The 22,399-nt window shown below is 40.7% G+C and overlaps 1 protein-coding gene across 1 annotated transcript; it reads right to left on the reverse strand.

The window, feature by feature from the left end:
• Positions 1-3,142: 3,142 nt before the first annotated feature.
• Positions 3,143-19,429, reverse strand: LOC124430554 (elongation of very long chain fatty acids protein-like). The gene is made up of 6 exons (XM_046977328.1): positions 18,475-19,429; positions 15,675-15,747; positions 11,371-11,561; positions 7,829-7,966; positions 7,476-7,718; positions 3,143-7,253 (listed from the first exon to the last, which is right to left on the reverse strand). Exons 2-6 carry the CDS (start codon positions 15,733-15,735, stop codon positions 6,906-6,908), a joined length of 981 nt encoding a protein of 326 aa, XP_046833284.1. The 5' UTR covers positions 15,736-15,747; positions 18,475-19,429; the 3' UTR covers positions 3,143-6,905.
• Between the last annotated feature and the right edge of the window lie 2,970 nt (positions 19,430-22,399).

Below are 22,399 nucleotides of genomic sequence, written 5' to 3' on the forward strand. Positions count from 1 at the left end.
TTTAGCAACCATTGTACGAAACATGATCATTTATTCGTTTTCTTATATACTTGATTATGAATAAAAATATATAACTTGCAATAAATAAACGATAAATAAATCTCTATTGACATCTCACAATTTACGAATGTTATTTCTTTCAAACTTTTCTCATCCATCGAATTACTTTGTTCTATTAATTCATCATCTCCCCTTTGTTTGAGCGACACTTGTCCTAAGCCATAATAACGACTAATATGTCTTTATCTCATCTAGCTATTTTCAACGACCTTTTATTCGTCCAATTCCAAAGATCGAATTTTTTGCCTACGAAAGGTCGGAGCCGGTGAGTGGCTAATTTTCGCGTACCGTTCGTTTCAAAATCTTTTCGCATATCAAGCTTTCAAGGTAAACACTTTCTCTTTCTCTCTCTCTCTATCTCTCTCATTCTCTTAGCCGCAAGGACCACCTCTCGGGAGACGTCGCCGTTTCTTCAATCTCCTTTTATTCTCGAGCAATTCTCCCCAATTATGTACAAAAATATAATGAGAATCGATAACCATTACAGAGTTCGTATCGTTATAACATTAGGTACGCATGCAATCGTCCTTCCTCTTCCTACTTTCCTCCCGTCGAGAGGTTCTCGTTCGTCCTTCGACAAACGAGATCGATCGTCGCCAAAGACGATCGATCGTCGATATTATTATTCATATATTCCTCATACCACTATTTCTCTATCTCTTCTAAACGATCTTTGCCATCGGTCGATTATTAAAGTTTCGTTATAATCATCGTTATACGTATACCGTAATCGTATCTTTACCGTTCTTATGTACAAAGATATCCTTCCCTTTAAATCGGTACAGATTCGAGTTTCTCCCTCCGCGCGCAATTACTTTTTCTTTTTTAACAATTCTTTATTTAGTTTTTTATCAGCTAGATAGTAAGAACACAAAAGACGGGCCCACTTTCCGACGCGATAAGCAATACGTCTTGTTCCTCTTTTAGCTAGTCTCGTTCGTCAATCGATTCGAATAATCCCGCACAAATACGCCATCGAAAAATAATCTTTGTAATTTCGATCCTTTTTTCTTTTTTGTTTTCAAACTTTCAAAGGATCTTTCGAGTAAAGGCGCGTCTTACACTAAGAGTGTAACAAACACGCGAGGGGAAGCGATTCGTGTCAGGATTTTTTCTTACCGTTTTCTTTCGTTTTTCCTTTCCTGTCGATTCCTCTCTCTCTCTCTCTCTCTCTCTCTCGCTCGCTCGCTCGCTCGCAACATGCGGAATTTACAAAAAATTTGCACAACGAAATCGCTCGCGTACATAGTACAGTTTATACTCGACAGTCAAGTGGTCAAATTCTGTTCCATTTTTTTCTCTCTCTCGTGAAAGGTGAAAGGTGCATGTTGTCGTCGTCGTCGGACAACGCATGAATTTTGGATTAAATGATCGACCGAAGAAAGAGAAAATGAAAGAACGATCAATTATACGTACGTAGAAGCGTACGCTTACGTACCTCCATCATTCGAATCTTTACTCGTTAAATATTTATACCTCTTTCGATTGTTGACCATTTATAAATAAAACAATCATCGAAATAATGTATTGTATGTGTAATAATGTATACAAATGTCGGCGATTTTAGTGCGAGTTTACAATTTATAAACATTTCCTTTGTTCTCTTTCCTCTTTTTACTACACGTACGTATACCTTACGAAAAGATGAAATCAATAATCGAGTAAACGTGTTGTACATTAGCTCGTTTCCGGCCGACAATCGGAAAGGCATGGAAGATATAAAGTTCATCGATCCTTATCGGAGCCTCGCTTAAGATCACGTTTGGCGCTTTTATATTTATACGCGTACACACGGGCGCATGTATGATAAAAGAAAAAGGAAAAAAAAGAAGCAAAAATAAAGAAAATAAAAATAAAAATGATAGTACACGCTTCGGCCAAATATGCGGCAAACAACACGAAGAGATTTTGCTGATGAACCCGAGCAGATACGACGGCAGATATGTGTATATCTGTAGTAATAACGTACGTGCGAAACAATCGAAACGAAGACATAACGAACGAAAAGAAAAAAAAAAAAAAAGGAAAGAGAAAAAGACAGGAAAGGACCGCAAACGAGACGGACAGAGAATGGCTACAGGACGATTACTAGTTAAATTTGTTCCTTTGAACGATTGAAAACTTCTTTCATTGAAAATAGACGACGGCTCCCTTTAATTCGCGCTATTAAAACTAGGATCCTAGCAACGTAGGATTTCTCTATAGTGCGCGCGCGCGCAAAGGGCGAAGGCTTGCTTAACTTTACGATCAGACGTCAAAGCCTTTGAACACAATAGGGGTGGGGATATAGAGACGCGAACAAAACGACGATGATTCGGATCGCGACGAAATATGAGAAATTACATTGTCTATGTATAAAATGAATCTGCGTGCAATTGCATATGTACGTATAAGCGTGTATGCGTCCGTATCGTCGTTGCAAAGATCCATATCCAATCATTTTATCAAATGCCTTCAAAATCGGATAAGAAATGACTGCTGACCGTGCAAAAAGCTGTTTACAAGAGAGGAAAAGAAATCCGCTCGTTCTCGCAAACATGCGGAGGTAAGAGACCAAAGTCGTGACCTATCCCCCGCGACCATCTCGAATACTCGGCTTATTTTATTAGATATAATATCTCGCATATTTGTACAAACTGGGACAGTTACTTCGCGAAATAACTTACTCATTTTTGTCAATGTGATTTAGCGTGCGACGCATCGATTTTCATCCTGCCGATCCTGTCCTCATCTCTTCGAAACAAGTCTCGAAATTGATAAACGTACGTTTCTCACTTTTAATTGCGTTTTAAATAGACTGCAAGTAACAATTTATAGCCTTTTTAAGTCGTTCGTTAGAGGTAATGATAAAAAACGTTCCTAAAGTCAATTCTCATTCCCAAAGTCGGAACATTTTTCACCGTATATTTTCTTGCAGTCAAATTATTTCCTTCAATTTTCAAATCATACACAATGACGAGCAATAAGAGAAAGTGAATAGATGGTAAGGGCGATGATAGTGTGGGCCAATGAGAAAAAAGAAAATGAAGGTTGCTAAAAGTCCCTGAAACAATTTTGATGAGTTCGTTCAATAAAAAATACGTAAAGAAAATAAATATATTTGCGGCAAACAAAATTAACAAAGATTTAAAATTTATTCTTGTTATATTCAATTTTCTAAGTGTTTCCATGTTCCAAAATATTCCCTCGTGCGTTTAAATAAGTGATTCTATCGCATAACCAAAGTCTTTTTTAATATTTTACATGGGATTTAAGATTTTTATTAGCCAGTCTTAATATACGAGAAATAATGGATCCGACCTTGGAACACTTTATCCAAACTATCGTTTTTGACACTTTTTTTCCAAAATTCGATAATGCTTTCCGCTAGTATGTACTTTTTTTTATTAATTCTGTCGAGGCGAATCTTCGGACAATTGTTGAATTTTAACGTTAACGATAAGAAAGTTATACGAGACCAGAGGTCCGATATTGGTCACTTTCCTCTCTCTCTCTCTCTCTCTCTTTATTTGAGTCTTTCCGCTCTTTGACGAATAGTTTAACCAACGATCTTCTTTTTTTCCCTCTCAGCACTTCGTACGGAACAATGTAAGAAAAGAAAGGTGCGTTTTCCAACGATGAATCCATCGACGAGGACTGCCTTCTCTCTCTCTCTCTCTCTCGCTCTCTCGCTCTCTCGCTCTCTCGCTCTCTCGCTCTCTCTCTCTTACCCGCAAGGACCTCACGGGAGACGTCGTCGTTTCTTCAATCTCCTTTTATTCTCGAGCAATTCTTCCCAATTATGTACAAAAATATAATGAGAATCGGTAACCGCTACAGAGTTCGTATTCTTATAACATTAGGTACGCGACAATAGATAGACGCATGCAATCGTCCTTCCTGGTCTCATTTAGTCGAGCGGTCCGTCATTCTCGACGGTAGTCAAGGACGATCGATCGCCAATATTATTACATTTAATCCTCTATTTCTTCTTTGAACGATTCTCTTTACACTATCGATCGATTCTAAAGTTTCGTTATAATCATTTTTATACGTATACCGTATTCGTATCTTTTTTTTCCCCCTTTTTTTATTATATATATGTACAAAGATATATCGGTCCTTCTCTATAAATCGATACAGAGTCGAGTCTGCCCTTCCGCGTGCATTTTCATTTATCCTTTTAATAGCTAGGATAAGAAAAGAAAAGACGCGAAGATCTTCCGACGCGAATCGTTTCGCGTTTGCGCGAGAAATAAATTCCATTTGTGCCTAGACCAATCCATGAGCGTCTGATACTTCACTTTCAGCTAGTTAATCGATTCGAATTTTTCCGCGCGAATACGCCATCGAAAAGTAATCTTTGTAATTTCGTTATTTTTTCTTTTTCAAACATTCAAAAGATCCTTCGGGTACACGCCTGTCTTCGACACGCGAGAAGCTTCCGCTTCCTTATGTTTTGAAGGAAGAAAAAAAGCGCTTTCTGCCTTAATTTTCTCAACTTTTGCCTACTTATTCTTGCGTTTGCTTCTCCTCTCTCCTTCCCCCCACCCCTCTCTCTTTCTCTCTCGCTCGCTTCTAACATGCGGAATTTACAAACAGCTTGTAGAATGAAATCGCTGACATACATATATAGTTTATAATCCAGGTCGACAGTCAAGTGGTCAAATTCTTTTCCGTTTTCTTTCTCCCACGTATTCGCGTATGCCTGAACGCTTGTGCGACGAAAAGAGGACAAGTGCTTGCACTGCTGCGATCAAGTCGTAAAAAAGAAGGTATTAAGTAATCGCTAAACTTTTTGATCGGTTGAAAACGCCGACGTCGAATTATGGATCAAAATGACCGACCGAAAAGAGAGAACGTGAAGAGGAAAAAGAAAAAATGAAAAAGCGATCGAGATACACGTTACATATATGTACCCGTCGAATATTTACTCCACATTCAATTTTTCTACATTCATGAATAAAACATTCATTAAAACAGGGAGTGTACAAATGTCGACGATTTCAGTGCAAGTTTATAATTTATAAACGTTTCAATTTTTTCTCTCTCCTCTATTTACCACACGTACGTGTAATATTACGAGATGATGATACAATCGACAAATACCAATCGATTGCATGTTTATATCGATTCTTCGCTCGTATCTTCGCGATAATCGCATAAAACGCGGAAAGTATGAATTTGGTCGATCCTTATCGGAGCCTCGCTTTACGTTTGGTGCTTTCATATTCATACGCGTACCCATGTATGATAAAAAAAAAAAAAAAAAAAAAAAAAAAAAAAAACAGAAAAAAAAACAAAAAAAAAAATAAAAAAGCAAAAATAAAGAAAAGGAAAAGAAAAATAATTTTCGACGCTTCACCCAAATATGCGGCAAACAATACGAAAAGATTTTTCTGAAATTTGGAGTTGAGCACGAGGAGAGATACGTGAACACGTACGAACGAAGAAGGAAAAAGAGAAAGAGAGAGAAATTATCATAAACAACGGATAAATAGACAGACAGACAGACAGACAGACAGACAGACAGACAGACAGACAGACAGAGAGGCAGGCAGGCAGGCAGGCAGGCTCGAAAGTACGATGGTTCCTTAAATCCAGCACTCGAATTTGTCCTTTTCCAGCGATCTCATCGAACGATCGAAAATTTCCATTGAAAATGGACTCCTCCCCCCTCTTCTCCAAGCATTAATACGCGCTATTAGAAACGCTATAGTAACTTAGAATCAGCACCTTATCGCGCGATCCTCGAATGCGCGCGCGCACGCAAAGGGCAAACGCTTAACTCTACGATCCAACATCAAAGCCTTTGAACACAATAAGGGCAATAGAGAGACGCGGACAAGACAAGAATGATTCCGATGATGATGAAACGAGAAGTAGAGTTCGGGATAGTGATCGATTTTCCATGTATAATATCTTATGTCTATGTCCTACGTGAAAGTGTAGGTGAACGCGCGCACGCCCGTGCAACACGTAAACGCGTTGGCGTGCAAGATTCCAAAGATGATTTCCCTTACCCAACCAACCCTCCCACCCATCCACCTACCCAACCCTTTTACCAGCCATAATAGCTTAAAATCACATATGAAACATCACACGTTTATGTTAGTTGGACGTGCAACGGCAGCTTACAAAAGACGAAAAAAAGAAAAAAAGAAGAAACGCACGCGAAGCAAGGGCGTGACTTCTTTTCTTTCAAATTTTCTTTTTTTTTTTTGTTCCTTTTAGTTTTCTTTCTTTTTCTTTTTTTTTCTTTTTTCTTTTTTTTTCTTATCTTTTTACAATTGTGCGCGTTTCGCCCTTGTAATCCGCTCGTCCTCTCGGACACGTATCCATGTCCGCTCTACTACGTATCCCTCGTTATTTGAGAATCGAGTCTTTCGTCCTTTTGACGAAAAATTAAACGCAACAATTCTACCATCTTCTTTCTTTTTAGCGTCACGACACCGAAACAAAGTGTCGCGTAAATAATGGACGTGGTACGTACGTGACGTTAGACGAAACGTCGTTTTCTACGAAAAGTCGTATCGCCAATGTTATTATGGAAAATGATGGATCAAGCTGAAGCAAGAAAAGAAAGGTGCGTTTTTTCTTCGACGAACCCATCGACGTGGACTATTTTCTCTCTCTCTCTCTCTCTCTCTCTCTCTCTCTCCCTGAAAAAAAATCGTCACTTCCTCATCCGTCTCTCTATCTCGTCTATGGCGGACAATGTGCGATCATTTGGCAGCGACTGTCGTCTACGTTGCGTCAACGCGTATTATTTGCTGTTAACGGAATGTAAAATTCGATGAGACGAGCGGATCTTTCGCGTCTCGAAGCAAGTCTTTGAACTTTCTTCGAGATGTGACGGCACGGCCCTAAGCGAGCTTCTTTTCGGTGTTGTTGTTCGCCACGTAGCCGTTGTTGGTGCCATTGCTGTAACAACTGTTGTACTCTTTGTTGTAGATGGTCGCGTACGTCGATATACCGTTTTGCTTTGACTTAGTCGGATAATCGTCGAGGACGGGCATGCACGCACCGTTGTTCGTGCCGTTTGCCATCCTACTCCTCGATTTCTGAACTGTGTATTTTGTTTTATAAAAGTCCGAGAAAAGACCAAAGAAGAGGAAACCATGGAGACTTATCCAGATCATGAAGCTTCGAGGATAGTCGCAATCCGTGAAGAGCAACTGAAACTGGTGCATCATGATCAATACAAACTGCACCTGAAAATTAAAAGAAAAATGAAGAAAAAAAAGAAAAAAAAGAAAAAAAAGCAAAAAAAAAAAAGGAGAAGAGAAAAAAGAAAAAGAAAGAAAAAAGAAGAAAAAAAATGGGGAGAGCGAGATCTTTGAACGATTCTTTCGTTTTACAAAGATGTATCTATTACTCTTTTAAACATTACTCTATTCTTTTTCCTTAAGGAAATCCTTAACTTGTTATCTTACCATTTGTAGCGTTGTGAGGTACTTTTTCCACCATATGTACTTCTGATATTGCGGGCCCATCGCCGCGACCATGTAATAGAAATACATGATTATGTGGACGAAAGTGTTCAAGAGGGCGAAGAATGTACTATGACCACCCGGTGCGAACTTCATTCCCATCCATACGGAAAAGGGCATCACGCCGTGGTGTATCACGTGAAGGGTGGACACGTGTTGATTCTTTTTTCTCAGGATAAAGAACAGCTGCGAAAATAGACGAGAATCTTCGTTATCAAGCTTAATATCGGTCCCTAATAATCGATCCTTTCCATTCTAGATATTATTTAACTATTATTCCTCATATGTATTCTCACCGTATCGAAGAATTCGGTGAATTTGCTGAAGTAATACCACCAACATGTGTTCGCCATCCTGAGCGCTAAAGGACTGGTCGAGTAGTCGACTGGCTGACAACGAAAGCTGTATCCTCTCGCCCAGCCACTCATCAAATACTGAAAAGAGATATACCGTTTGGTATAATATTATCTTCCTTATTTTCACTCTTTTACGCATGTATGCTCAATTATTTAAAGACTTTGCTCAGGAGAAAAACAAGTTATTCGTTTCGGAAGGACGTTTCAATGTTACATGTCGTAATCGATCGCAAAAACGAAAGAATACATAATTGCGTTTCCACGAGTATTCAAAAACGAGCTTTTTATATCGCAAAAGAGTTTGCAATGATAAAGAAAAAAAATAGACAAAAAGGTTGGAATCATGGGTGTCAAATTAAATAAGATAATCGCGAAGGCACGCTCGATGAGGAATAGATTTTTTACGCCTTTCTCACCAGAAAAAGTTTAGATATATGTATATCGACGATAACTAAAGAGAAAGAGGAGAAACGAGTGGGGGAAAAGATCGTAGAGAGAAAAAAAAGTGGGGACGAAAGAAACTTGTTTCTTTTTTCGTTCTTTTTTTTTTTTTTCGTTGCTGCTTATTTGATAAGTGTTTATAAATGTGTTCAAAACATGTGGTCGAACGCATTGGGAATCTTTTTTTAATCGAGACTTTTAATTCTTATCGATCGATGACCTAATAATACGTTAATCCGCGTAAAACCGCAAGTAGGACTTTCAAAATGTTGAAGTGCTAAATGCTGAATCATCGAAAGAAATAAGATGAGAGGTGCTCGAGGACCGTCAAGTACGGCAACGTTACGACTTTGATATAATACGAAATAGAGGCGACGAGGTAAATCATGCGAACGGGCTTCGTTCAAAGTTGAACTCGCTCTAGAAGCAGCCTTCGTTGGCGCAGGAGGTGATAGTGGAAGAATCGTTTACGAGGAAGCTAGCGTGGCTTTTAGGTCACTGTACGAAGCGGTTCAAGTACGTATGTGTCGTACATATAAATACGTATGTCACGTCTACGGTACGTATATACGTATACGTGGGTGCTTGAGAGACACGCCTTATATACTACTCCGCTCGACCGAGCTATCAAAGCGATATCAATCCTTTGCGGCCGACCGTCGTTACTCGATGAAGGAATCGTCGGTCACTAGGTACTTTTAATTCCTCCAAAACCGAAAGGTTCTCTCTCTCCCTCTCCCTCTCTCTCTCTCTCTCCCTCTCTCTTTTATATCCAGCCACCCTCAAAGCTCTCGCGTCCCTAACACATCGATCGATCTCGGGGAATAATCAGAGCACATGGCCTGAATAGACGACACGTCGTCGTCGAGCGGCACCTTGTTTTCCTCCTTGTTGTCCTCGTTGATTTCGATCTTAACGCGAAATAAATTCAATACGTCCGAGACGACGTTAAAGAACATACGCGTATATATAGAACTCGTAATCATGTTAGAAAGAGAAACTTGTATATTTCGAATAGCATCGAGATAGATGTAACAGAACTAACGATCGGTCATCATTTTGGTATTTTCGTCGGCCGATCTCTCTCCGAGGAATCGAATAGATAGAACGATAAGCACGAAAGAAAATAGGAAGAGACGATCCTCCTCACGAACTTGACCGTCTTGACGCAACCCTGAAAGTGTCGATAGGACAAACGGACCGACGCCGCGATTCGTGAGTACATAGAGTCGGTGCTCGTCTTCTACTACTACTACGACTGGTAGCAATGCTCAACGAGAGCTCCTAAGATTTGCTTCTGTGCGGAGACGCATTGACGAGAGCGCACGATCAAAAGCGTACTTACGTACGCACGTAGGAGGTGCGTGTCAAGGCTGCGATGCGTGATATCGTCGCTCTACGTAATACTTTAAAGAGTGTACTTTGTAAGATAAATCGCTCGGGAAAGTATTATTTCAAGGCTATTATCGAGAATTTCGATGACGACTCTCTTTCGAGAATTTCATATCGGGGAAGATTGTTCTTTTCCCTAATCGATTATCGACAAAAGATTAGTTATTCCTTTGCTAAATGACTTATTAATTACAAGACGAACGATAAGCATTACGAATCGAGATATACCGCGCGATGAAATTTTCATCGTCCAGCTAACATCATAAATCGAAGGATAGAGAGTTTCATTTTAAAAGCAATAAATCTTGAGGGATTTTCTTCTCTCTGGATGCTTCGACGAGCTTCGACGAGCGGCGAACGAACAATGGATGGATTCTCAGAGGAACAACGATATTTGTCGCGCGACCTATTCGATTTCAAATATGTATTTTAAATTTCGAATATATATTTTAAAGTTAAACAAGATTCTCGGTAAGTGGCAAACGTTAAGACAAGATCTTAATATTCCTGTTACACGTTCGATTGGAAATAGCTTCGGAATCTATCTCGAGTCGGCGTTTATTTCGGCATCGAGATAGACGCGCGACAACTTTTATAATCCTTCCTAACAACTTCTGCGCGAATCACTTTTTATAGCGTATTTCTAGCGATTTAATATCTGCAATCAAACGTATTTATACCTCTATCGCGAATCGAACATAAAGATATCGATATGTTTATAAGCTTTTCATAATTTTATTAAACCAAAAAGCGTTAGATAATAGCTTTAATGGTTTGCAATAAGAAAATACTTTTTATACCATTGGCTTTGTCTCGTTGGAAAAACGCCTGCGCTTAAATAATTGCCATGATTATAATCGTATCGATGAATTTTACGAGTTTACGTCCAAATAAATCAACTATTTTATAAATAGCTAATACAGCTTTTCCTTATTTTTCTTTGCGAGCAAGTTCAATTTCGAGGCAGTCCAAAGAGTGTAAATAATACCGACACGATGTGGTACTATCAATAACGGACGATTAATAACGCTCGCGGGCATTGCTTGAGATCCGATTTATCGACGAAACTTTGTCGAGAGAGAGAGAGAGAGAGAGAGAGAGAGAGAGAGAGAGAGAGAGAGAGAGAGAGAGAAAGGAATCCGATGCGAATACTTGCGTCGTTTAATCCACATCGTAAACGCCCCGCTGCCCATTTATGGCGTTCATTTGAATTCTATCAAAGTATTGTACAACGCAAAAATAACATCAGTTGAGACCTATTAACAACGAAACGAATTTAGAATATAGATTAGAGAAGAGAGATTAGGCCTTTTTTCTCTCTTCCTTTCTTTTTTCCCTTCGTATCAACTTTGAAATTTGATCGCGTCTCGCCGGTTGATCGGTTGGTTGCGCATCTGCTCTGCAATGGACGATAGATAGAGAGTAGATAGGCGCGCATCGATATGCGCGACGCAATGAAAATATTAATAAAAGAGCGCCAAATATAGCGCATTCGATAAATTAAGAGACGCATTCCTTCATCAACTTAATTAATCGCGAGCGAGCGACGCAGCACGGTCAAAGTAATTAAGGATCGACCATGATATCCGTTATCGATGCTTCCTCGGAGTAAAAGCTAATATAAATGCGATATAAGGTGATATACAAACCTCGTAGAAGATCCATGTGGAAAAGAGGGTCTGTACGAGATTGTAAACGATTAGGATACGTCGAAGATTGAACGGTTTTTTGTTTTCCATCAACTTCGGTCCTATTACTTTACTAAAGTATGCGTAAAACAGGCATATGGCCATCGTTGGGAAGGGACTGCTCATCATCACCCAGTCGTTTACCCTAGGATCTGAAAATAATCAACAACAAATGAATTAGAAATTACAATTACGCCTCGTACAGGTGCGATTTTTTCAATTCGTCCCCTCGCGATCTCTCTCTCTCTCTCTCTTCATTTTTTCGACCGTTTGTTTCGATTCAACGACCAATGCCAGCGATTAGTGTGACACGAGTTAACACCCGGAGAACAATGGTCACCGCGATAGTCCTGTTTACGTAGTTTACATACGTAATAGAGAAAATTAACGATTAACACATCTCGAAATGAGAAAGGTCTCAGACTAGATAAGAAAGTTCTGTTCGAAAAAACAAAAGCTTACTTTACACCGATTATGCTAATCTTTGTCGCAAATAATTTAAAATTTAAAGGAAGTATAGTTTTCGGTATTAAAATAATTTAAATAACATGAATATTATTATCGATAATAATAATATTTACGTCAGTTAGCGATAAAAGTCTAAATTCATGTCTACGTAATCGTAATAATAATTAATCCCAAAGTCACGCGTACTTGTTTATCCAAAAATACGATATATATCTAAAATACGATATCGTATTCCATTCAATTATTCGCGTAATGTTTCATCCTTGTTCGAACCAAGACGGGGTAATATATCTCTGTTATAGCGGAATAAAATTTGTTGCGCGCTTTTTACCCAGCTAAACGGCAACCCCTAAGAGAGAAAGAGCGCATCGTCGGTCTTTCCAGTAAATTAAGTTTGCGCTCTTCGTGTGACCTCGTCGCCACCTCGATTGCGCACGCGATGGACAGAGGTTCATAACACACCTATGTATATAAACGCGCCTATTTTTTGACCCTCCTCTCGCTCTTACCACCAACAACCGTGTCCTCGGAAGGTCCTGCGAAGAAAGCGTACGACTGTCCGTAGTAGGACGAATCAACAGGGATGCGCTTCATCTTTCCGAGTTTCGTGGCGGAGCGGATTATCGATTAAATGGGGGACCGAGAGAGAGGGAGAAGACTAGCATCGAGCAAGTACTTTGCTCCGGTGGTAGAGTCTCTCGTCGGTGCGGATCGTGGAAGCGCAGCCAAGTGTCGGGAGATTGCACAAAGAGCGAGAGCGAGGGAGAAATCGTCGAGCTAAGCCTCCTGGATGATCGTCGTCGTTCGCTTTAGCGCCCCCGCTTCCGGGATGTACCTAGAGTTTTCCAAGTGGCTAAAAGCGCGAATCCCCGATCGAAGCCCTCCTCCAAACTTTTTATTGCCATCTCTCCTCTCTCTCTCTCTCTCTCTCTCTCTCTCTCTCTCTCTCTCTCTCTCTCTCTCTCTCTCTCTCCTCCCAAGCTTTCCCCCGAGAGCGCACCGACCCCGGCTTCAAAACGGCCGCGCGTGCTCTACTTTCGTCCCGTTATGACCATAATTTTTTTCTCCTCTTCTTTCTCTCTCCCTCCTTTTATTTTCGCCAAAGGACGGCCGTTAGTTTCTTCTCGAGGCGCATTACCTCGACCACTGGACTACCGGCTCTTTTCGTCGTTCATTCTTACGCTTTCTCCGAAAAATATTTTACGAGGGCGATAATATAGAAAGAAAATGAAACGTATAGAATATACATATAACCGGTACGAGCTCTTTTTCTTTTACAAACCCCTCCCCCCTCCGCCCTCCTCCATCCTCGTTCTTTTTCTTTCCTTCTTTCTCTCTAATTAAGGGATAGCATCGATCGAGAGAAGGCGCTTTTAGCGCAGAGCTTTCAAGGCGTCTCTCCTCTACTCGTGCGAACGAGTACGAGCCTAAAGGGAGGAGAGAGCGCACTAAAAGTATGCAAAGTGTGCTTCTGCGTGTTGAGCCTTTGAATGCATTATTTCCGATTTGAAAATATTCGTCGAAAGATGAAAAATTTACTTACATACGTTTGCGTGGGCCCACGGGCGAAGAAAAAGAGAAAAATGCATTTTTCCGTTGACCAGAAGCTACCTTGGCACACTATATTTTAGCGCCCTATTTTTCCGCTACCCAAAGATTTAAAAGACGGCAAAGGAAGACGAATTTCGTCTGATTTATCGAAAGGAAACGTGTTTCGGGTACGAGAGCCAGCAATGCGCTCGTATATAAAAATAACTCGCACGAGGTCGTTGATCTTTATAATTTCATTTCCTATTTTAACAGTCCGATAAGAATAAATTATTAAACCTCTGTCCGATCGTATAAAATACCATTGTAATTGTAACAAAAAGGCAGATATTAAATCGCATTAACATTATATTTAAATCGTATACATTGAAATGATCGATCGATCGCGCACTTCCTTTTTACTCGGTGACATGAAATAAACGTGCAAAAAAGATTCGTTGAGGCAACCAAACGAAATAATTGAAACGTCCATTTCTCATCAGAGTTTTTCATCAATCGTAAGAAAATCCAACGTACGCGTAACAATTCAATGGCATACGACGCGTGGTCGTTCATTAAATCAAAACAATCTTTCACCGTCGCGTTAACAACGCGTTATCGAAGAAATACCGTCAAATATTATTTCGACTCGTCGTTCCGAACGTATCAATATGCATTAGCGAATGTTAAAACGATTTACGATTTTGAAAGAGACAGTTTTTTTTTGCTGTTATTACGCAGCTATAATAAAAAATCGGCCGAACCAGATTAGTTCGATCGATCAAGGGACATATAAGATTAGGCGAGAAGTTTCAAAATATCGATTTTGATCGACCGACAAATTGACTTTTAGATGTTTTTAGGTTGAACGGTCGGGCAGCTGCGAGAGTTTTGAATCGTTTGGATCCGTACGCGCATACCTGGTTCTATCTATTGTATGTGCACAGAATTCTAAACTTTTTCACCAATCTTTTCTTCTGTAATTCGTGGACTCGGTTTTTCCATTAATGGTGACTCTTATAAAAAAAGAAAAAAAAAAAAAAAAATACTGCGTATGACATAAACAGACGAATTATTTTAGCATTCCGATTGTTAAGAATTGCTGCTTTACGAGAAATAGAAAAATTGTACCAGTCGTTTCACGATGCCGTCATCGAGCATATTAAATTTTTCTTGCGAAGGAGAAAAGAAAAATTAACAGGAAAAATGGGAAAAGGCTCAGGTTTGATTGTTTCTGAAGACGGACGACTGTTGGGGAGCAGACTGCTTTACGGTGTCATATCGACGATTATTTTTTACTATTACTCGGACAAAGCGATAGATTTAATAGTTAGATCTTTTGTACTGCAAAGTGCGTCTGCCATGGCTATAAAAGCATTCCGTTACGAATTGTGCAGCGAAAGTTAACTGTTTTTTTCAATATTGATTCGTTTGTTGTGAAATTTTCGCGCGGAGGAGGACCTCATTTTTTAATATTTTTCAGTAATTTTTCTTAAGAGAGATCGTTTAAAATATAAACTAGTATGTGGGCAAGAGATAAAAAATATTCGCTTCAAGTGTATAGATCTTCAAAAATAAGCTCATTTATCGAGCGCTCTGATCCTTTAAACCTGTCCGCGATAATCCGTGTCGCGGCTGTTACATAAACAAAAAAATGTTACAATATATAGCATAACGGGCGAGAACACTTTCCTTCTCCTTTTACATATACGACTTGTGACCCGTAATGGCTCCGCATATGCGTATTCGTTTATACAGAAGCCACGAAACGACGATTATTGCAACAATGCTGACCGTAGCGCCTCATCGAACTCGTTCGATATTGCGAACTCTTTTGGTTCGCGTGCCACTTTCTCGTACCTGCTTATAGATATCATATACAACGATTAACGCAAACTCTAGTTTCATCGACGGGTGAAGAAAATTTGCTTTTCGACGACAACGAAAGTCGCAGAAAAGAGAGCGGGCAAAGGATTATCTCGAAACGATCCACAGCCTCCTCCTTCTCTTCCAACGGCATTTCCAATCGCATTAGCTGCGCGCATTAATTCCTTCTGCCGGTTTATTGCCTAGCGACGCCTAGCCTAACGGAGAGCGCGGATCTTATGGCGCGCAACGGGAAAAAAAAAAAAAAAAAAAAAAAAAAAAAAAAAAAAAAAGGAAAAGCAATAAAGACGCGATGGAAGAGCGTGATCGGAGGGAAAGATCGGGTGGGTGTTGGTAGGGGAGGGGGAACGAAAAGGAAAACGAAAAGAAAATTTACAACTCACCGGACTTATTGTCCATGAGATCCCTGTAGCCATGAATCAAATCAGCCACGATATTCGTCATCTTGATTCAGATCTGAAATAATAATAAGGATCGATTAAACGAATACAAATCGAAGTACTTACAATTCTGTCCTTTAATTACGCAATCCGAGTCGAAAAAGGCGTGTTAAAACTAAAATTCCGGTCGCGGAAAGACATTTGCCAACGATTACGCCTCTCTCTACGATTAGAGAGATTTACGATAATTGCGTATAGTATACTCGGACAACTCCGATAATTCTTTATCTTTTGTCTTATCATTTAATAGCGCACGCGAAATTAAACAAACAGGAAATTGAAAGGCACGGATCGAAGGACACGATTGAACTTTCGGAAAAAGAGGGATAAGGTGAATATAAAAACTGGTACGAGTAATACTTAAGCCTTTACGGCATAACACATCACCATTTTGTTGCCTGCATCCCGATTAAACGGAACGATCAGAAAGGGATCGCATGCAGAAACGGGGAATTCGTGTGGAAGGGAGAAGATAAGAACGCGATAGTAGAACCTGCTCGTCTTCATTTTTTCTTCCGATCGATGAGAAGAAATTTGACGAAACGAGGAAAGAATAAGATGACGTGGGCAAAGTAAACAAGATGGTTCGAAAGGAGGAAACACGAAAATATGCGCTCTTCTCGGCGAGTCTCGTATTCCATCGGATTTTCGCACATCGGAGGTGTACTTTGTAATGGTGTACCGCGTTATCTCGATAATGCTCGAGACTTTTCGGATCTGTCTCGAATTTATCGTCGGGAACCGCGTTAAAGAGAGAGATAGAGAGAGAGAGAGAGAGAAAGAGAGAGAAATGTTTACATCGATAAATCGAACAATTGCATCGGGCAAGAGGCATATCGATGACGCGGCCAAAACCAATACGCTCTCTCTCTCTATCTCTCTCTTTATGGCGTTCGCAACCGGTTATTTCTTTTTTCCTTCATTCAATAAGATTTCGCTGCTTATGTAAGATAGTAGCGTGCGCGCGCGAGAGAGAAACAGAAAGAAGTATAAAGTCAAAAGTAAAAAGTGTGTCCATTCTCTTTCTTTCTTTCCTTTTAGACACGGAACAGGATTTACATTTCGTAATGGTTCGGCTACATCCGCCGGTGATTTCGTCCGCGTTTCCCTCGAAGCTTGCGGGCCTCGGTAAAACGTGACCGCCGACGCGAGGAAACCACTTTCTAAAGTAAACCGTCCGACAGGGAACGGACGGACGGACGGATGGACGGACGGACGAATGAACGAACGAACAAAATACGTTCCTTCGTCCGTATTACGAGGTGCGAGCGAGACTAGAAAATAATCCTTTGTCTTTGCGCGCGCTTCCTCGGCCTAAGTTACGAATCGCTGATGAATATGCGACAATAGGGAACAGAAAAAACACTCGAGGAAAGCTCGTAGCTTTGATAAAAAACTTGGACGGTTATCGAGCGAATGATTTTCTTAAACATTCGACGGCGATTTCGCGCGGACAGGTCAAATTCCTACAGTCGCGCCCTATAGTTTCGATTATAATTCACAGAATGACGCGTCGCTAACAGTGCGCTCGATGTTCATTCCATATCGATCCAATTTTTTTTTTCTCCTTTTCCACCCCCTTACGAGTCAAGGAGCGGTCAAGGTGCGTGTTTCCCTTTCGTGACGTATCTGGCGCCTAAGCGACGCGGAGTCTGCGGCAAACGGGAAAGAAATGTCGAGGGAGAGAGGCGACTAACGCGCGAGTAGGATCGGTTCGCGCTATCGCAATTGTAAACTATATATATACATATAATATAATACGATCGGAAACGTTCGATTCGATCGAATATATATACATGTTCGGCATGTGACATAATTAAGATGGCGAAATATGTAAATATTTTTAATTCATTTCCTCGAATGAATCGGACTTTAGAAAAATTCTCTCTCTCTCTCTCTCTCTCTCTCTCGTTCGTTCGTTCGTTCGTTCGCTCGTTCGGCCGACTCAAACTTTCTCTCCGTGTATTAGATAATAATACAAGTTATGTCCGAAGTGATGTATCTCGAGGAGCAAAGTACATGTACGCGCGAAATTCAAACGAGAAATTCTCATCGGCAATTCCATCGCCGAAGAAATGACTCTCGTGTGGTCGCGTAGAAGATATCTTTTATGTACGAAATTTTCGCATTCGAAAATATTCTATATAGAGAAATCTATATTATAGAAAGGGAAGAAGGCGGAAATGGTTTAACATAAATCGTTAGGTTAACTCTTGTATTAGAAACCGTTAAGTAAACGATGTCACATTGAAATGCAAATTCGTAATGTATTAAAAATGGAAAAGAAGTTTGTCCGGCTGACCGAGACTCGAACGTGGATAGGCAACACACGGCCGTACGGCGGCCAACGACAACGAAAGAATAGAACATCGTAGGGCGCGCTCTTTACCCGTTAGTCGGCGGTCGATGGACGGGGACACGTCCACGAGGAATTGCTCTCGAATTTCTCTCTCAAATTTCTTTCTATGTTTTCAGGATAGGACGTGCGCAAATAACACTCGTCTCTTGTCATCTCACCCCGATCGAAATTCTCTTCCGAGAAGAGAAACGAAGAGAGAGAGAGAGAGAGAGAGAGAAAACGTCGAAGCAGGTAATGTGAACTAATCGCGTTCTCGGCGCGTCGAGTGTACATCGAGAATCGATCGCACGTCCTAACCTTAAAAGGCGCGCGCTACCAGGCACGCCTCGCGAGCGCAAACGAATGATCGTAAGGTAAATGGAAAGACGACGGTAGGACACCAACCTGTTTTTTTCTTTTTTTCTCTTCTCGTCCGTTTTCTCTGTGTCCTCTGCCTCTGTCCCGTTTTCTTCTTCTCGGCTCACTTCCAGAGGAATCTCCGATTCTCGTAGCGACACGGCACCTTACCTCTCTCGCGACTTCCTTCCTGTCACCTGATCGAACACATAAAGTCCACCGAGTCTTTCGCCAGAAAAATTCTACGATCGATCTAATCGAGTCACTTATTTCTCTCGATCTATCTCTCTCCGGCTTTTTTCTCTGACGTCTCGAGCGCCTATCTGCTTTTCCTCTCTCTCCCTCCCTCTCTCTCTCTCTCTCTCTCTCTCTCTCTCTCTATATATATATATATATCTGTCTGCCTATCTATTTCCTTCTCCTTTCTTCTCGGCCTTTTTATATCGCGTACATCCACACCTTAGAACGATTATCATAAAACTGAGGAAACGGACGACAGCTCCGAAACGTTTACTAAAGCTCTTTTCTACCTCCACCTTCCTTTGGATCTTCTTTCGCTTGCTTCGTTCTCCTTCTCCTTCTCTTTATTCTTTAGCTTGGTGCAGCGCCCGAAGAGTGGGGAACGGGAGGGCGAAAATTGAGTAAGAGGGAGAGAGATGATATTGCGCGCGCGCTTTCGCATAAGCAGAGAGAGAGAGAGAGAGAGAGAGAAAGAGCGAGGAAAAAAACGCGAGTTCCTTGGTCGACCGCTCGCTCGCTCGCTCGCTCGCTCGTTCGTTCGTTCGTTCGTTCGTTCGTTCGTTCGTTCGTTCGTCGACGTTTCTGACCAACGCAAAACCGAATTTGCCTGTTCTCAAAGGAAGCGAACACTTTTCAATAACTCGCGCAACCTACCGCTCCTCTCCTTCTACTCCTCCCCGCTCGTCACGACCCTTCTCGCGACACGCGACAAACGAGCAAATGTATATCCAACGACACGCGTTACTATGACTGACCAAACTCAACTGGATCGATCTTTGCGCCCTCTGCCCATTTCACGCAGTCTCTATCTCTCTCTCGCTCTCGCTCTTCCATTTCCTTTTACGATCGAGATTAAACGGAAGGAGAGATGGGAGCATTAGGGTCAATGAGAACGCAAGCGCCATCTTGCGGTATATACCTTTCGTTCTTATCCCCTCGAATCATTTCTTTCCAATGTTTTCTTTATCTACGTTCTTGGACTTTATTCGTTGGATAACGTTCCAATGGATTTATTTTTAATTCATTGACAAGAACCCTATCGACGCATGATTTACATCCTTAATCAATTAAGAGATAATCGTATTCGAGGTTGGAAGTTAATGCCATATTTTAATCGTAGATCCTTTGCGAAGGAAAAAAGGTAAGCCGTGATTTTGTCGTCTGTTACGCTTCGAGAGAAAGAGAGCGAAGGAGATTTAAAGTAAGTCGAGCGAACGGAGCATCGCAACTCGATGCCACCTCGCGCAATTGTATTCGATGAATTGAATGCAAGTTGGAGATCATTTTTCTTCGTTTTGCGGATTTCTTTTCGACAAAGCGAATTCGTACGTCCTAATAACGTTTTAACCCACGTGACTCCTACCTTTGCGATCCTACCACAGCTTCTTTTCCTCGTTCGAAATTTTCCCGCGTTACGAATTTAGGTTATCCTTCGAGATTGCGTATACCTTTAAATCTTCATGCTTCTGCGCGTTCTCGACGGTATATACCGTCGTTGGTCACGAGGCTTATTCGAAAAATTTCTTTACGTAGAACGTATAATAATGTGGTAATTTTTATATGATATTATCACTTAACACTTTTATTATTTACTATTCATAGAATCGTATTAATAAGATGCGTTTCTCGACGTTTCTCTACAATTCCTTCGACGTTTGATCGAACGAAGGAGGGTGAAGTAAAGTTAAACGAACGAATGAAAATCAATTTATCATAAAATTAAATCCATATCGATGACTGCATAATTACATACATTATTATAATCGCATTTTCATGTTAACTTTTGCATATGACGCACTTTGATCAGATACGCGCACACATAAGATGCCAAAGTTCTCTTCGTTTTCACGTGAACTTTCATACTTTTGAACGTAAGAAGTAACCCAAGAATCTTTTTTCTTTTGAAGAAAACGTCTCCAATTTCTCGGAATTTCTCATTGAGTTGTAATCGTAACCGTAATAAATCTTATTTTCAATAATAACTTTTCCTCTCTTCAGGTATTTACGTATAAATTAAATTCCTCCGAGTAATTACGTTAATGTTACGAGCGCATATTTGCTCGTCGTATCGATAACACCTAAATTGTAAATCTAACGAAACCCAAAACTTTGCGTATTTTCATTTATCCGTGATTTCGTGAATCGTATGAAATATTGGTGCGCCAAGTACGACATTATCGAGTCTTATCGAGTCGATAGTTTCGAATTTTAACAGTCTCTCGGACATTTTCGTTCTACGCGCGAATGCCAAGCCTATATCTACGTATTTACGTACGACGTGTTAATTCTTACGATAATAAGAATGTTAAATTTTATATCCGTACGACGAATTATCTTTTCATCAAGAATATTTTCCAACTTGAATTTTTTCTAAGGTAAAGAGAAAAAAAGAAAAGGAAGAAAAAAAAGAACGTCTTGGGAGAGACAGAAGCCTCTAAAAGCTAATGAATATGATTTTCTTGCGAAAGCCTATCGACGTTCCTACCTTTCGAGTGCCATTGAAACGTCCATATTTGATCGCGTATAGTCTTCGTTGTATCCTGTTTGACACGTTCTTAAGATATTTTACGTCAATTCGTTGTTCAAAGGTCTAACGTGGCAATTATTTTGTATACTTTTGCTGATTATATTCATCGACGACGTAATGCCGATTATCGACATTACTCTTTGACTACGAACTCAAGGTTTCTCCTCCCCCCCCCCCTCTCTCTCTCTCTCTCTCTTCCTCTATCAATAACCCTGTACGAAGATCACGCTATTCGAGCGCGAAAAAGAGCGTTCTTCGTTGAGACAGGTAAAGTGCAAAAAATACGGAAAGAATTATGAAATAAGACCCGGTCGGTCCTTCGGACATAAGAGAGGAAAAACAAAACTACTAATAGACAGACACACTCGAGAGTCGACCATCTTGTAGAGATTTCGTAGTCGTACTTGAGAATTCGAAGAATCTCTCGATTAAATTACATCGACTTTCTGTCTTCGAGACTCTCATAAAAGGAGAATCCATTTAGCTGGATGTCGCGTATACTCTAACGAGTCCTATAGTGATTGCATAATTAGCTAGAATCTTCTTCGTAAAGATCGCGCGCTTAGATCAAATGGACTTTTATCGTCACCTTCCGCGAACGGCGCTCTTTTGTAAACGCCTTTTCTTGGAGTACGAGACGAGTTCGAAAAATGGCATCCCAGGCGTAATAGCCGAACGTACCCTATTTACCAATACCTTACCGTGGTGCGTTCGTGTTGCCGTGCACGTTCACGTAGAATAGATACGCGCGACCTTCTTTCCGTCGCATGCCTCGTGCCACTTTCACCATGGCTACTTTCACCATTGAAAATTAACACCGGACGCTTCTCGGAAACGCGAAGCGCCTATCCGAACCAATAGATTTTCGTTCGCCACGACCATTATTACCTATCTCTGTCCTATTTTCCTTTTCTTTTTTCATACCTCGACGATTCCCTTTTCGACTTTTCCCTTAAACGACAATCGCCGAGAGTAGCGCGTAACAATAGACAAAAGTATGCACGATAATATTTATACATTTTTTAGCGATCGTCTCTTATTCGTAGTAGCTAAATGTCTCCTCTCCCCTGGGCCGATGGTTCCGTTGTTTCCTCAAACTGATATCAGAGTGCGCTATAACGTAAGCAAACTTTCCTCGTATCTCGTCGACAAGTAAGAATACTGCAATCGCTTCGCCTCGCCTCGCCTCGCCTCGCCTCGCCTCGC

Source organism: Vespa crabro, chromosome 1 (genome assembly GCF_910589235.1).
Source record: "Vespa crabro chromosome 1, iyVesCrab1.2, whole genome shotgun sequence".
In the NCBI taxonomy this organism is placed as follows: Eukaryota; Metazoa; Arthropoda; class Insecta; order Hymenoptera; family Vespidae; genus Vespa; species Vespa crabro.